Here is a 16797-nt window from a genome sequence, read left to right as displayed (position 1 = left end):
GGCCCCTGTTGGAAGATCGTGCATGGATCTTGGAATAACTTGCTGGAATATTGTGTGGATCTGGGAGTATCTTGTTGGAATTCTTTGGCTGAAGATTTGATTTAGTTTTCATTCTTATAGTTAAAAAACAAATTCTTAGTTAAGTTAATAGCAATGAACTTACTTTTATTTCTTGTAATAGCCAAATTAGTAAGACTCTATTTATTGTAATAGCTAAGAATCCTCCTTCTAGAAAGAGTCTATTTTTATTTTCTTTCTTAGAGGCTAAGCACCCTCCACACATAGTAATGTAGTTCTAGATAGGGTAAAGCCCTACTAGAAGCCAATTAAACCAGGACCAATAACAAGAAACAAAGGGGCTGCTGGTTCTGCAGTTTCAGTAGGACAGAATTGCAGTTTTAGGTCAAATCTAGGGCTTAGGTTAGGATAATGGAAAGGGAGCTTAGGGGGTATGGCTAGGCAGGTTTATAGGACTCTAATAATGTAGGTATTATAGAGTTTTAAGTGTTTTGAAAATTCTGTAAAACTGGACAGCAAGATCTAGGGTTTAATGGAGTTAGGGTTTATGGGATTCAAACAAAAAATAAAGGGGATCAATTGGGGGAAAGGATTAGAGGGTTAGAAGAAGAAATTGGGTGTCAAACTTACTGGAGATTCCACTGCCAGCAGCTTGAACAGATGTGAAGGATAGAACCACCTTTGAATTGAAGAAGATCCTCCCAGCCGTCACGGCGTAAGGAGTCAACCGGATTCCACCAGTCTCTTTCCACCTTAATAGAACCACAAGGATGCACACTCAACAGAGTAGGGCAGCAGCTATGGCAGCAAACAAAAAGCTTTTCATTAATCAAATTCGTGTTCAAGGCTTTGCCCCGTTACAACCTTATATAAAAGACTCAAAAATAGACTTTTACTCTAAAAAGGAAAGCCCTAACCCAATTCCTAACCTATTAGGTAACTTAAACTGACTAGGAAACTAAAATAGACTCAAAATAGAGTCCTAATGACTTAAAAACAACTTAAACTACTTAAAATAAAGAAGATTCCCTACTAGCCAATAGGATATAAGAACCTCTTAGCCAATAGGATCACTTCACTTAAATTAGACCAATTGAACCAATTGGATGCAACCAATTTAAACCGGTTCAATTAAAAACATAAAAATAGACTAAATATTGCGCTAATCCCGTATGCAACCTATGTACCCCTCTTTTAGGCCCATAAAAGTGGCCTATTACATAGAAAACCCATGGGATCAAAGGCCCAACATACATATAACCCAACCCTAGACTTATTTCTAAAGAAATAAGCCCATTTCGGTGACGAATCTACATCACATAGAGTTGCTATTTTTTTAATGGATTACTTCAATATTATAAATGAGAGTAGGGAATCCTCCCCCAACGATTTAGACAAAAGAAAAGATGAGGCTTTGTGCTGTTTTTCTTTGTGAGATGCAGTTGCAAGGGGAGAGGCTTTGTTGCATGGTCAGTGGGAAGCTGATCGAGGCTTAGGTGGAATGCCCAAGTCATATCTTCTGTTATTGGTTCTTGTTCGTCCCTATAACATCGATCTTTTTGCAATTGATCCCCCACTTGTTTTTTTCCCTGGTTCGAGATTTACTTTGCATTAGAATGTCTGGAATATAATCCAACATATCTCTTTCTTTTCTGATCTATCTGATGGTGTTGAGTTGAGAATAGTAAACTTGAAGGAGTTGACTAATCTGAAAATTTCATTAATCGTCTCAGCTGTTATCCTCAAAGTAGGCATATACAGTACTAATTTGCTAAATATGTTACTAAAAAAATTGCTTCTAGACACATTCTGTTACTTGTCTTCCTGCTTAATTTAATTAATTGTTTCTTTCTGTTGTTTATGGAGCTTACATGGCGTTCTGAATTTTCTAAAATGCTTATCTTTAGGTTAAGCATTGTAAACAAAGGACATGGTTCTTCTTAATATCAATGCATGCTAAAAGCGATTCAGGGGAACCATTACGATTGAACTATCGTCCGGGGTCAGATTTTATCGACATCTCAAGCGCTAGTGATAGTGGAGCACTTTGGAGAATACTTACTTATACTTATAATCCTGAGAGCTGTGAGGATGATAATGACCTAGAGCCTTACAATCAACGTGCTAAAAATACTTTTCAACTTGTGAACAAGAAGAGTAATTGTGCTGTGGCTTTTGTTGATGGGGTTCCGGAGTTTGTAAGGAAGCCTGGACATCCAATCAAGATGAAGGTGTTCAGTGATTTTTCTTCTGCACATGAAGTTGTAAGCCTGAATATGGACTCTGCTGGGGCTTCAGTAACCAACTTGCAGGACTCACATGTGGTCAAAGATCAAGCTTCTAGGGATGCTGGCAGTCTCCAACATATAGATATTACCATTGACAAGGTTACTCTGACAGTTGTTCATGAACTTTCAGATGCAAATGATAGGTTTCCACTCATTCAGTGCTGCATCGATAATATTCAATTAATTGTACAAATTTTATCATCTAAATTCAGACTTATAAGCACACTTGCTGCAGTGGCATATTATTTTGATGCCCAAAGAAACTCATGGTGAGTGTCAAAGTACAAAAGAAAGCTATAATCATTCCCTTTATGTCTCAGTTGAACTTTAGCTAAGGTAGAAGAGTACTTCCCTACTCAGCATGCGTTTGTAAATGCAGGAGAGAAATGGTTTACCCTGTTGACATGTGTATTTACTACCGCTCAAGATTTGCATTACAGGGTTCAGAAACTGTTTCCAGTGGAGTTCCTGTACATTTCTACTTCAGAGTGAAACAGGTTGAAAACTTGATCGAATAAATTTTTTTTCATCCAATTATTCTAGTATTGTTGCTTATAAAGTACTGAAAACAATCCTATTCTATGCTGTAGGTGGACATTTCTTTAACCGAGCTTTCATTGGACATAATTCTCTTTATGGTTGGAGTGCTGAAATTGGCTGGTCCATATGCTGTAAAAAGCTCGATGATTTTCGCTAATTGCTGCAAGGTTCTTTATTCTTTATGTTACTACAGCATACTGCTTGAAGCAAAACAAATATATTTCCGTAATCCTAGACAACTAGGAAAAGAGCAAAACAGTAATTTAACCAGGAAATTCAAAGATCAGAAATTAGGGTTATGTTCAGTAATCGAATATAAATTTAGTTTATAAGAATCAGCAATAACAGATCAGCAGAATAGGTATATTAATTGTGACCTCAGAAGAACAATATAACAATAAGGGCAGAATAGGAAATTCACAGCAGGAATTGATCCGCATGTCAGAATTGCACCAAACTGAAATTGAGTTCATGAATTAGGTTCAAGAACATTGGGTCAAAACTTGAGATGATTCTAACGGTTAGATTTGGCTGGGCAGAATTCTTACGAAAATCACCTTATATGTGACCTTCTAGAAGAGAAGAAGAATAGTTGCAGGTTTTAGGGTTCTAATGGATCTATGCTTTAGATGTTGGATGAGGAAGGCAGCAAGGATTGATTATTGGCAGCGGGGATCGATTGCTTGGGTTTAGAGGATTAGGAGAAGAAGGTTGATTGCCAAAACAGTAAATTACTTGTATAGCAGATCTTCAATGGCAGCAGCTTGAAGATCAGAATTAGGTCCTCCCGATCTACAAGATGCAAGGAGATGAGTGGTAGATCCTCCCGGTCTACAAGACGCAAGGAGTCAATTGGAGATCCACCAGTCCCTTCACCTTGATATGACTCACATGGCAACACTCAAAAGAGCAAGGCAGCAAACATAAGTTATTTTTATTCATCAAATTCGTATTCAATACTTGGCCCCCTTACAACCTTATATAAAAGACTCAAAATTAGATTCCTACACTAAAAATGGCCTAACCCATTCCTTAGCCTACTAGGTAACTTAAACTGACTAGGAAACTGAAATAGACTCAAAATAAAGTCCTAATCCAGCCCAACTAAACAATTAAAAGACAAACTACTAAGATCACTTAAATTGAACCACTGGTTCAAACCAGCTTTGGACTGGTTCAATTTAAAACATTAAAACATGAAAATAAAACTAAGTATAGGAGTAGAACATCTAATCCCGTATGCAACCTAATTACCCATATTTTAGGCCCATAAAGGGGCCTATTACATAGGAAACCCATGGGATCAAGGGCCCAACATGTATATAATCCAACCCTAGACTTATTCCTAATAAAATAAGTCCATTTCGGTGATGAATCTGCATCACGGGCGCCTTGGACGCCTATTTGGTGTTGCCTTGATTTTTTGCCCTCTCCAATGCCTTGGGTCGTCTAACCGCTGTGACAACTATGATATATTTATTTATTTATTTATGGGACTGTCTAAATGACTCCTCTATAGGTGTATTTAAAACTTGACTTGATTGCCCCTTATCTTATTCCTTTTTTTGCTAAAGGTCAGCAATGATTGAATTAATGTATAAAAGGATGTACAAGAATAATCCTGAGAAAACTTAGAATGAAAGTGCCAAGTGTACTTGCTCTCCACCTTCGGCATTGCCATCAGCAGATTACACAAGCCAAACCAACCAAAGAAAAAAAATCAGCTAGATACGCATCTATATCTAGGAGGGTCCATTACATCCCATAAGATCTTGTTACAAGCAAAAGGAGGAAAAGTATTCCACGTAGCAGATGCTTGGCTGGCCGCTCCTTTTTTGGCTATAATAACAGGCTATCAGTCACTGCATTTGATTCTCTGAAACAATGAATGATCTTCCATGATACAGAGGATAAATAATGTTTAGCAGCTTCCCATTGTTGAAGAAACATCCAAGGAATTCTCTGATTATGAATACAAGTGACTACAGTAGCAGAATTGCTTTCAATCCAGAGATGAGTAACTTCATTACTTTTTGCGAGATCTAATCCTAAAAAGAACGCTGCAACCTGCGCATAGAAATTTGAATGCACACCCAGAAAGGTTGTGAATGCTCCTGAAGGATTCCCAGAGTCATTCCTTAGAATAACAGCAGCACTAGCATTCGCTGGATTTCCAATAAAGCAACCATCAATGTTCAACTTGTGCCAACCCGGATCTGGTTTTATCCATAACATTTGAATCGGTCTTAAAGTAGGGGAAGAAATGACGGAAGCATTAAAAAACCTGGAGATAAAAAGGTCATGAGTTGATTTAATCCTATTACTCATCCCTAGAGAAACCAAAAAGGTAAAACAATGCACCTGGTGAGAGTGCAAGCTACAACCACATGTGAAATGACTGGAAGGTATAATGCACCTTGTCTTATTCCTAAAAGTTTTTTTAGTCAAAGGTATAATAGTACTTTTAAAAATAATGTGAAAGTACTTATTATTATGTCATTTTCAAAAGATGTTATTGTCATACTCATTTTTCGAGTACACATGTGAAATGACTGGATTTACCCTCATTGAAAAAAAAAGTGGCATGCTAAAAGGACAAAAAAATAAGGTTACAAATTATTTGACCCCTTAAGGGTTGTCAATAAGCAAATCCCTATATATATATATGCATCTATATGGCTACTAAAGTTGGCCCTTTCCCTACCCCGTCTATTATGTAATGTACCACTATTTTTTGTTTTTTGGGGGAGGTGGAGATTGGTCGCCTTGCCTATTGGCTGCAATAGATGCATATGTGCTCATGTTATGGAAATCATTATCAAGTCATAATAAATTGGTTACTGTTAAATAGTAGAAGACAGACAATAGGGATTTTCCATCCTCCCTCGTCCATCACTATAATTCTACATCTTATGTATATTTGTTTGGCATTTATTTGTGCTATTTTACTTCATATCCCTTTACAAGAAATCGAATTGCTCTACTTGATATGCCTTCCTTCTCAAGCTCTTTTAATGCATTCAGGATAAGAGATGGCATGGTTGATGGTTTCTATTGTGGCAGGTAGAAAATAGATCTGGTTTAAGCCTTATTTGTCACTTTTGTGATAATCAGGATGCAATAATAGCTGCAAAGCAGTGTGCTTCAATTTTCTTAAGGTACTTATCTTTCATGCTTTTTTTATTGATTCCACAATATTTTCCTAAAGTTTTCCAACATTGAAATAAAATCTTTCTATGAAAACCTTTTCTATTCACTTCTATGTACATATGGAAAAATTTGAATAATGTGTGATAAAGAATGGGACTGGTTTGACCTGACAGTGGTCATCTTGGTTATGCTGAACAAGATGTGTTGAGGGATAAATGGATCTATGCATACAGACAAGGATCGAGGTGTCACTTTAGAGGCCGGTTTCGACACCGGCCGAAACTGACCGAAACCGAGATATCCTAGGTATCGACTGAAACCTAGGATTTTCTTGGGCTACATGTGAAATCTAGGTTTTGAGGCCCAGAAAATGGTTTTTGACCATTTTTTTGTGCTGCCTATTTTTACCATTTTACACCTATTCCGTGAATTAGTTTCACACAAAAAACACCCAAAATGGTACTCATGGTTTAGACCCAAGTTTGCTAGTATAAGCTGAACGTTATTGTACGCTAGTCCTATTATAAATACTGACTACATATAATTTAGCTACTGCAAATATAAATATGCAATAAAAACCATCAAAACATACATTAGGTTAGGGAAATACAAGTATACGACACTCACCACTTGATATATGGAGTTTCTTGCCGGGTCTAATCCACGAGCTGCATACCACTGAAGATGTCGTTGATGCTCCTCTGAATGCAGAACATATGTATCCCCATGACATATTTTGTGCCAAACACTATGTCTTTGTACTAATTCTTCCAAAAATTAGAGGAGGAGGGGGGGGGGGGGGAGGAAACCATTACCTTAAAGCTCCAACCACACAAATCCAAGCTGTTAAAGGGTTTAGAAGAATGCCAAAAAGTAGGAAACAATCAAGTGATTTGGCAAAAAACTGCATGTTTTTGGCAAAATCCCCCTTGGCAGTGTCAAAATTGTGAAACTCCCAGTTCTTGCCTCTTGGTCAAAACCAAGTGTCGAAACTTGTGAAACTTGCCAAACCTGTCCAAACAAGGTCGAATCCTGGTACGGATCAGTTTTGGTCGAAACTTGCAGTTTTGTGCTTTGACTGAGATTTAGAATCTTGGATACAGAATAGTTGGGTATAGGGTTCTAGTTTAAAAACCATATCACTTCATGGAAACTGAAATGAGGATACTTAATGGTTACAAGAATGTTTCTGAAGTGGTTTAGGTCTTTAATTCTATGTTTGTGTAAAGTACTCTTTTTTGCTGAAACTACCCTTGTCTACAAAATTCCACAATAATGTATTCCTAGGTTTGAATAGTCAAACTAGGAACCAAATAACCAGATCTGATCTGAGCAGTAATTCAGCTAAGGTCAAAATAGGTGATTTTGTCAAATTAGGGTTAGGGTTTAGTGGGGTCTAGGGTTTGATGGTTGGGTTAGGTCAAGTTGATGTTGGGGAGTCTTCCAGTGAAGGTCTTGTTAAAGTTTAATGGGTCTAGGCCTGTTAACTAGAATCAGAATCAAAGGAATCTCTAGGGTTTTGGGTTTTTGGAAAGAGATGCGAGTGGGGTTTCTAAGGTTAGAGTGGTCAGTTAGGGCTGCAACTTGGATCGAGTTCTCCAAGGGGGCAGAGGAGCATTCGATCCAGATGGCTGGAATGGTCTGTGGTGATTTAAGGTTTTGAGGAAAAACAAAAAAAGGAGGATTTAGGGTTTGGGGTGTTTAGAGGATTAAAAGAAGAATGGATAGGGTTTGGGTGATTCAAACTTACTGTTGTTGCAGACTTTCTTAGACAGCAGCTTGCTTGAATGAAATCCTTGAATAAAAACCAGAACTTGGATGTAGAACACCATTGGAGAACAAAGAGAGCTTGAACGACCCACCCGGGCTTCATACCGCAAGGTGTCGATTGGATTAAACACCAATCCCACCAGCCTTGATCAAACACAAGACAAAAATCTTCAATTGAGAAGAAGAGCTTTAAAAAACTTTTCATTTATCAAAATTCGTGTTTAATGCTTGCACCCCTTACAACCTTATATAAAGACTTAAAAATAGACTCCTACGCTGAAAAGAAAGGCCTAACTCAATCCTGAACCTATTAGGTAACCTAAACTGACTAGGAAACTGAAATACTGAAGGAAATAGACTCAAAACATGGCTGGACTTATATAGTCCTAATCCAGCCCAACTTACAAAACAAATAAATAGTCACATGAACGCTTAAGTTGTCACATGACCACTTAACCAAGTCACATGATCACTTAAGTGATCACATGACCACTAATTACATAAAATAAAACTAAGGAATTAAAACAGCTAATCCCGTCTGCAACACTATTACCCAGACTTTAGGTCCATAAAAAGTGACCTATTACAACGGAAACCCATGGAATCAAAGGCTCAAATGTATATAACCCAACCCTAGACTTATTCCCATTAAAATAAACCTCTTTTAGTGAGTGATGTATTTACATCACACAATCTCCATTTTTGTCTAGTATGAACCAACTGCACTAAATTGGGCATTCGACTGACCGGTCATCCTGGAGATTTGATAGTCTGCTGTCTAGAGGCATATCTTTCTGTATTCTCGTATGTTTTTGTTAATAGGCTGCATGAGATACTCTTATACAATTGTCTTCTGTGTATATCTTTCTGACTATCAATCATACCTCTTTTGTTGTTGGCCATCAAACCACTCCCCCTCCCCAAAAAAAAAAGGTTATCTCTGTAGGGAAAATTGTCATTCCTTGAGACTAGTTGCATTAGGAGCAGAATCTGAAGATGTATAACATGAATACTAATCTGAGTAAGATTTTCATAGATAAATCTAGGTAGCATTAGGATTTAGGAGCATGGAAAACCTAATGAATAGAAAAATCTGTAAGCACATTAATTAGACTGGTTTGACCATATGTGTTGGTGACTAGCACCTTCTAATCCCATAACCTGTTTGGTTCCTAGTTCTTTTGGTGTTGACTTGATTATTTTGGGAGTCATATTATTTTGGGTCCTTGCCCCGAGTTTAGGTGGTGAGTCTTGATTGCAAGCGGTTTCCCCTACCCAAGGAAAATTTTTCCATAACATTCTTTGTGGACTGATTAACGTTCGTGATTATTCCATGGTTTCAGGTCTGTAGTATCAAGAAATCAGCTTCCCGAAAATAAATCCTTTGTGGCCATCCAGCTTGCCATGCCTGGATTGTTTTCAACTTCTCCAATTCATGTTTCTCTTTCGAATGCCCGAGTGCTTGCTTGGAGAACACGTATACTATCATTACAAGGTACCTTCATTAATTTGCTGTATGCTGTATATTTTATTGCTTTGCTTGGTTATTGTGCTAGTTAGAGAATTTAATTAGACTGTGTAACTCCAGTAGCACCTTTGCCTCATTAGGACTAGACTTTGATAGAGGGGAATTGCGTCAGATCCTATATGAAAAACCAAAAGTTAAAACCATTTAAACAGACTCAATTACAGTTTGCAGTTGAGCATATGTGATTTATTAGGAGTGTCTAGGGGATTTAACAGTATGAGGGAGTTCAGATCTCATATCTCCAATTTGTAGTTGTCCCATCTGATCTTGCAAGGCTAGAAAGAACTTGGCTAAAACCGAAGGTATATTTTAAGTATTTTTTTTGGAGGATGTTGGGTAAATCTGGAGAATGCACAATAGCCAAACCCTTTCACCCTTACTGAATGTGGCAAAAACTGTAGTGAAAGAAGTTCCCTCCAGTTGGGATACCGCTTAGTTGAGTTGATTTGACTTTTTCCTCTTGTCTCTTATGCCCTAGTTTCCTTATGATAGATTTTTTTTGGGGATAGATATATGATAGATTTGCTGTTCATTGCTGTCACATATTTGTTTTATAAACTTCATCAGATTGCCAATCCTTGTTTAATTTCTCTGCATCATCAGATTTCTCTTTGCCCCTAACGTTTCTTCTGAATCCTTGAAACAGATTCAAGAACCTTCCCTGGTCCATTTGTTGTTGTCGATTTTTCAAATGAAACTGAGGTATTGAGAATTGAGATAGCCTTCTCATGACAGATATGTCTGAGGATGTCTCTGTTGTTCTAACTTGTTTTTGTTCTTTTTTTTTCTTTTTTTTTGGGGGGGGGGGGGGTTGAGTAACTTACAGGATGGTCTTTCTATTACTGTTTCTCCCCTATTAAAGATACACAATGAAACTGGTTTTTCTCTGGAATTACGATTTCGGCGCCCTCAACAAAAGGAAACTGAATCTGCTTCGGTTTTGCTGAGGATGGGGGATACAATTGACGATTCTATGGCATCATTTGATGCAATCAAATCATCTGGCGGATCAAAGAAGGCATTGATTTCATTAGGCCTTGGTAAGCATGAACTATTCTTATTATCTTTTTTATTATTTTAAGACTATTGCCGAGTATGATGTACATCAGTCATTTTTATTTATTATTTTGTCTCTCACAAATTATGATGAATGTTAATCATTTTCTTGGTGGCTGTCTTTCCAAGTTTGAGTTTTGACTCATTCATCTTTCCAAAAACCTAGTTTTTTTTTTTTCAATGGATAGTTGCTTTTCTTCATTTTAGCTTACTTTTTTCCCCCTTGAGATATATTACTCTCTGCATGGAGGTGAGTAGAAATTCATTCTTACTACAGCTTGGGTTTTACAAAATGAGTTTGGCGCAGATTTGCATGTGCTATTAGCTGTTACTCATTCATGTATTGGGGCTTGGATGGATGGGAAATTCAGACAGTGAAGGAACACTGTAGTGAAGTCTTCTCAAACCACCTGGGATTTGTTCGTTAATCCCTTACTCTCCCTACATGTTCCATTGCAGAAGTGCAGGCAAGTGGTTTAGTTGGACTCCAACTCATTTGTGATCTTGAATATCTCAAACGATGTCTCAGTATCTAATTGATCCACTGATTTAGTCTGAACCTTCTACTCCCCTCTCTGCATTTTTTGGATTTCTTAGGAACCTGTAGCTGACCCCTTTGACGTTCACATTGATGACATACTATGATGATTGTATGGCTGAAAGTTCAAGTTCCAGATAATTGACCATGGCTTCGACAGATATTTGTTATTTCTGGTGTTTCTCTGACCTTTGATTGCCTCATTTTCTCCTGGCCCTTGTTTTTAGAGCCTCTACATCTGTAAGCTGTTGGTTGCATAAGATATGTTTTTCTAGTTTATACTGATCTGTTCATTAGAGGAGTCATAAAAATATTGTAAAGTTTTAATATTTTGAAAGATCTGTGGTTGTTCTCTAAAGCCAGGAGTCATAGTTCGAGAACTCGCGAGATCTCGCCGAGTTTCTCGGTTTTTGAAAAAACCGAGACGATACTACTTGCGAGTCTCAAAAGTGCAATATCTCGCCGAGATCTCGGATCTCGGTTTGGGTCTCAGTTTCGACCCATTTTTTAACCCACCTACCACTTAAATACCTCACCTAACTCAACAGAACTCGACATATCTTGGCGAGATCTCGGATCTCGGGTTGACCCATGGAAATGACCCATCTACTATGTATTTACCTAACTCGACAAAAAAAAAAAATGCACCAACTCGGCGAGATCTCGACTCTACTCGGTTTTTCCAAGAGCCAAGTTGGTACCGAGACCCGAGTTGCCTGGCGTTCAATATATATATTTTTGGGTGAATAAACAATCTATTACCAAAGCGAGAGGAAAAGAGGGGGGGGGGAAATATACAAAGGAAAAGGAGAGGGGGGAGGGGAAGAAACAAGCCCCATGTTAGGAACTTGGGTCTCATCCTAAAGCTACCCTTTAAGGAGAGGGTACCCAAGTACCTATTAACCCACCCACATCCCCATTCATATCTGATGTGAGACTATTTTTTCTGTCTTATTCATGGATATCCCAACAATCTCCCCCTCCACGCGGAAGGCAAACGTGGAGCCTGAGATCTCGTTCTCCCCCTCCACGCGGGAGCTGACGTGGCACTTGAGATCAAACCCGAGAATCCTTAGCCAAACGGGAATTTCCACGCCCCGGCTCTGATACCACTTGTTAGGAACTTGGGTCTCATCCTCAAAAGCTAGCCTTTAAGGAGGGGGTACCCAAGTACCTATTAACCCACCCACATCCCCATTCATATCCGATGTGGGACTATTTTTTCTGCTTTATGCCTGGATATCCCATCACCCAGACCAAACTAAGAGGGGGAATAGGGCCGTAAAAGAGCACTATCTAAACCCCAGGAATCAACAATATGCTTGTTCCTTGGGGAGTCAAAAAAGTGCTTTTGAGGGAGAAAACTCAACTTCGAAGAGACATCCGAAGAGATGGCTTTCCAAATCGAGTCAAAAGACCGAGATTTGGAGGTCCATCTCCTAAGGTTCCTCTCCATCCAAATGTGGTAAAGAGCGGCATCAAACACAAGCTTGCCAACAGTGTCCCAGATAGAACAGCCAGGGTAAGTCATGAGCAGCCATAGCCACTCTCTAGCAAAGGGGAAGGATCTACTGCTGCGAGGCCAAATAAACGATAGGGCTTTCTTCCATATGGTAGAGGAAAAGGGGCAAGCAAAGAAGAGGTGGTCAATGTCTTCGGAACCGCTCCAACAAAAGATACAAGAAGGGGAAACATGGATTCTTTGGAGGAAGAGGAAGGCTTGGGTGGGAAGGCAAAGGATAAGGGTTCTCCAGGCCATGAAGCTATGGTGAGGGATGTAACCTTTGAACCAGACTAGCTTGTGCCAAAGGACAGTAGGGGCATGAGTCCTAACAAAGTTCCAGGCAGATCTAAAGCTAAAAAGGCCGTTGGGGGAGGGGAGCCAAGTAACCTTGTCCACATGAGATGGGGAGGGGGGATGGGAATGCCAGATCTGGGAGAGGATGAGGGGAAGAGAGGTGGGGGGGGGGGGACCAAGAACCTTGAGAGATAATGGAGGAGAGGGGGGGGGCAGACTTGGGGATGCCGGAGGAGTAAATAGATCTAGCCCCAAAAAAATTATAGAGGACCCCATTAGGGTGCCAGGGGTCATACTGGAGGAGTAAATAGATCTAACCTTGAGAGATATATTTGTTGCAATTTATTATTATAATCAGTTCATGTTCCAAACCAAAGGGACTTCTTAAGCATGAAGCTAGCTTTCATAAATGGCTAGTTCCTGCTCACTTGCTAAATTGCTTTGGAACGTTGGAGTGATGTGGTAACATGTACCTTTCCAAAACTTCCAGCACAAAATCAAAAGAATTGGAGACAGCTATGATGGTTGTTTGGTCATGTAGTTGGTAAATAATTTGGAAGTTAACTATATAACTTGTACTGCTTTTCTGTTCAGAGTGTCCAGGTTGCAGTACTTTGTATATTGGTTTTTTCTTTCCGAGCTTTTTGGGGACTTCGCATCCCATATCTGAAAAATCTATTTACTTACCTGGAAAAGTTGGTACTACTCATAGTGACATTTGCGATATAGGATGGGGTATGTGGCTGATGAGAACCCTGCATCTGGCTCGTAGAGGTTTCGTTATCGAATAGACATATAGATCTGGATAATCACTGTGCATCACCCGCTCATGACTGCAGGTGATAAACTGACCGATTGCATGAACAGAAAAGGGTATTCTAGTTATTATATATGTATTTCCATAAATACCCTTGGAAACCTTTTTTTGCTATTTGATATGATCAGGTGAGCTTGCAAGCAGACATGTGGATGATGTGATCACCATCCCATGGATTTTCTATGATGGCAATACTTGGCAGAAGAATCCTGTGAATTCAGACTTACAAGTTTGAGAGAACAGTTCTTTTTTTAAAACCATGAAATGCTGCCTTTGTCTAATACAATATATAAATTCAACTAAATTTCAAGATTTGACCCAAAAAATTTTCAGATTCATGATCAAGTCTAAGAGTTTCTTGTGAAGTGTTTTGGATTAGTATTTGAATAGTTTCAGCCAATGGATTCAGTCTCTGAGTTGTAATACTGACTAAAATTTCAGTAACACTCATAGTTGTCAAGGCGCCTAGGCGACCCAAAGCATTGGAGGGCAACCTAAGCGCTTAGGCGACAAGCTGCCCTATTATTATTTTTGTATCCGTTATATCTAGTATAGCAATAATATAATTATGCTTACAGCATTACTGCAACAACAATACAGATTGAATCTATGCACTGCCACTATATCTAGCAGCATCATCACAGCATTACAGCAACAGCATTATGTTAGAAACAACATTGTTTAGAGGGGAGAAAAACCTAAGTAAACAGGAGAAGTGAACTAAGGAAGTTCGATTTCTTTCTTAATTAATTAATTTGTTTTTTTGGATACTAAATGATTTCATTCTTCTCACCTATACACAAACTTGTACACAATCCAATAAAAATGTTCGAAACAGCATTATTTACAGGGAGAAATAGCTTATGTAGAAGAAAAAAAACTTGACTGCCCAGAAACCTAGGTGTCCCAAGGTGAGGCAATGCCTAGGCGTCCCAAGGCACCACCTTGTTAAGTTAGAATAATGCTCGACTCCCAGCCCTTGGAAACCTGCCAGGATACCTAGGCAGTGCCTTGACAACTATTCCTAACACTAATTGGAACTTTCACCTTCGCAAGACTGTAACCACCTTATTTTTTTTTTATTTAACCTCGCTCTGTAGTAGATCTTTCCATTCTGTCCATGTTATGTGTTTTTCAACAAAACTTAATGTTCTTAAATGTATGTACTATTACAGATGCCTTTTTCCCTCTATATTATGTCTGCGATCTTGCTTTAAGCAGAAGCCAGGAAATGTTACTTTATTAATTTTGTCTGAATTCTTGCTTTTCCCCTGAGAAGTTTTTACTTATTTTATGTGTCAACTTTCAGGTAATTTTCTATGTTCTTTTAGACCTGAGATCAAAGAATACTCTGGAAATTCGGGAGAACCAGTTTCAGTAGAATGGTCTGAAGATTTGGAAGGTGGAAAGGCCGTTCGACTCTTTGGAATATTTGATAAATTAAACTACAAATTCAGGAAGACCTTTGGTGTTGACCCAGTGAAATACTCCTTAAGTACAGCACAATGTTCTCTCAGTTTTGAAGGCGGAATTTTCACGAATATTCATTTCCTGATTCAGAGCATTGGGAGAAGAGTACCTGTTATAAAACCTTTTAATTTTATAGATGTACAAGAACCAGTTGCATTGCAGGAACAAAAAGAAATCATTCTTCTCCCTACAGTTCAGGTCTGCAATCTCCTACAAACAGAGATACATGTGCTTTTAACTGAAAAACATCCAGGTAAAAAATTCAAACACTGCTTGATCAAGGGTCCTCTATGATTTTTTTATTTTTTATTTTTAATCTTTTTGAATTCCCCTTAAATTTGAGTGTTTGCTGCAGATCTATGTATCACTAAAGGCAGTGAAAGTATTGGAAAGCAAGCAACTCTGCCATGCGGGTCGACTTCTAATTTGTATGCAAATCCTGCAATAATATATTTCACAATTACTCTAACTGCGTTTAATTCAAGCTGCAAACCAGTAAACAGTGGTGATTGGGTTAAGAAGCTGCACAAGCAGAAAACCGATGTCCATTATTTGGATATAGACTTGGATTTCAACGATGGGAAGTTATTTGCTTCCTTAAGATTATCACGTGGAGAGAGGGGCATATTGGAGGTAATTTATTTTTGCATTTTGTGCTCTAACAAGTCACTGGATGAAAAGCTCTTTCTGTTTCATAAATCCTGTACATGCTATCATGATGAAAGATGATTGCTTGTCTCATCCATTCTTCCTGCATTTCTATCATTTTTATGCAAAATAGAAGATATATTTATAAAAAGAAAAGAAACGCAGTTGAGTTCAGTTGTATAGAACAGAACAAAGCCTGGGATGGAGAGTTCTAGCAGTTGATGGAGTGGGATTATCCTTTCAGTAGGTTTCAATCCCACTCTATAAATAGGATCACAGGGCACTGTTTACACCAGATCTGAAAAAATAGTTGGAACTCAAATTCCACTGGTCAAATGTAAACAAGATTCTGGTCGAATGAGGGTCTGAAACTGCGGCAAGAAATCGGGGTGAAAAAGCCAGCCGCAGGTGAGAATAAAGGGGCAATCTGTTCTCTCTCTTTCTGTCATGTGACCCCTGCTTTCTTCGGCCTCCATGACTGGCCCCTCTAGCTAGGTCTCTTTGTCCTCCTCTGCTCCTCCCTCCCCTTCTCACTCTCCGCAGCCATCCCACTAATGTAGTCCTAGATAGATGATAGATCTACTAGGAGCCAAGTAACTAGGACCTTCCTAAACAGCTGGCTGATTGGGGCAGATTTGAGGAATTAGGTCAAAACTAGTGTTAGGCTTAGGGTAATGGGGTTGGATCTTATTTAGAAAAGCTAGGCAGGTTTATAGGAACCTAACAGTGAAGGTTTAAAGATGTTTGAATGAAAATTTGAAATTTAGAAAATTAGGGTTTCGGGTTTTGGGTTTTGGGGAAGATGAGTGTGATGAGTTTTAGGGTTTAGAAGTGAAATTTGGGCCAGGGCTTTGGGTCGAATGTTATGGGCAGCGAGGGGATGATTCGATTGCAATATGGTAAGGTTTGGATGGCTGAATAGGTCTAAACATATTTTTAGGGTTTTGGGTTTTAATGGAGGTGAGGAGGGATTAGGGTTTAAGTGTTAGGATGGGACTGGAATTGGGATCGAATGGAGAGGATGATCTTCTGGAGCTGGACAGAATTGTGAATGTCCTAGGGTTAGATGGATCGATGGGGATAAGTAGGGCTTGGGTTGGAGGATTAGAAGAAGAAGGTTGATTGCAGAAAATTGTAAGTACTTATTGGATTTGCAGGTCTTCAATGGCAGTAGCT

At 38.8% G+C, this 16797-nt stretch overlaps 1 protein-coding gene across 10 annotated transcripts in view; it reads left to right on the top strand.

Moving 5' to 3' along the window:
• The window catches only part of LOC122658879, a 71026-nt gene that overhangs the window by 25271 nt on the left and 28958 nt on the right, over window positions 1-16797 (top strand). For all 10 annotated transcript variants that reach the window (XM_043854024.1, XM_043854021.1, XM_043854020.1 and 7 more), the window contains exons 10-18: window positions 1926-2575; window positions 2686-2803; window positions 2897-3013; window positions 5910-6004; window positions 9110-9261; window positions 9941-9996; window positions 10121-10334; window positions 14813-15226; window positions 15329-15606. In XM_043854024.1, coding sequence (XP_043709959.1) covers window positions 1926-2575; window positions 2686-2803; window positions 2897-3013; window positions 5910-6004; window positions 9110-9261; window positions 9941-9996; window positions 10121-10334; window positions 14813-15226; window positions 15329-15606 — 2094 coding nt within the window. The remainder of the gene's footprint in view (window positions 1-1925; window positions 2576-2685; window positions 2804-2896; window positions 3014-5909; window positions 6005-9109; window positions 9262-9940; window positions 9997-10120; window positions 10335-14812; window positions 15227-15328; window positions 15607-16797) is intronic.

This window comes from Telopea speciosissima, chromosome 4, assembly GCF_018873765.1.
Source record: "Telopea speciosissima isolate NSW1024214 ecotype Mountain lineage chromosome 4, Tspe_v1, whole genome shotgun sequence".
NCBI lineage: Eukaryota > Viridiplantae > Streptophyta > Magnoliopsida > Proteales > Proteaceae > Telopea > Telopea speciosissima.
This window is presented reverse-complemented; position numbering and strand designations above follow the sequence as displayed.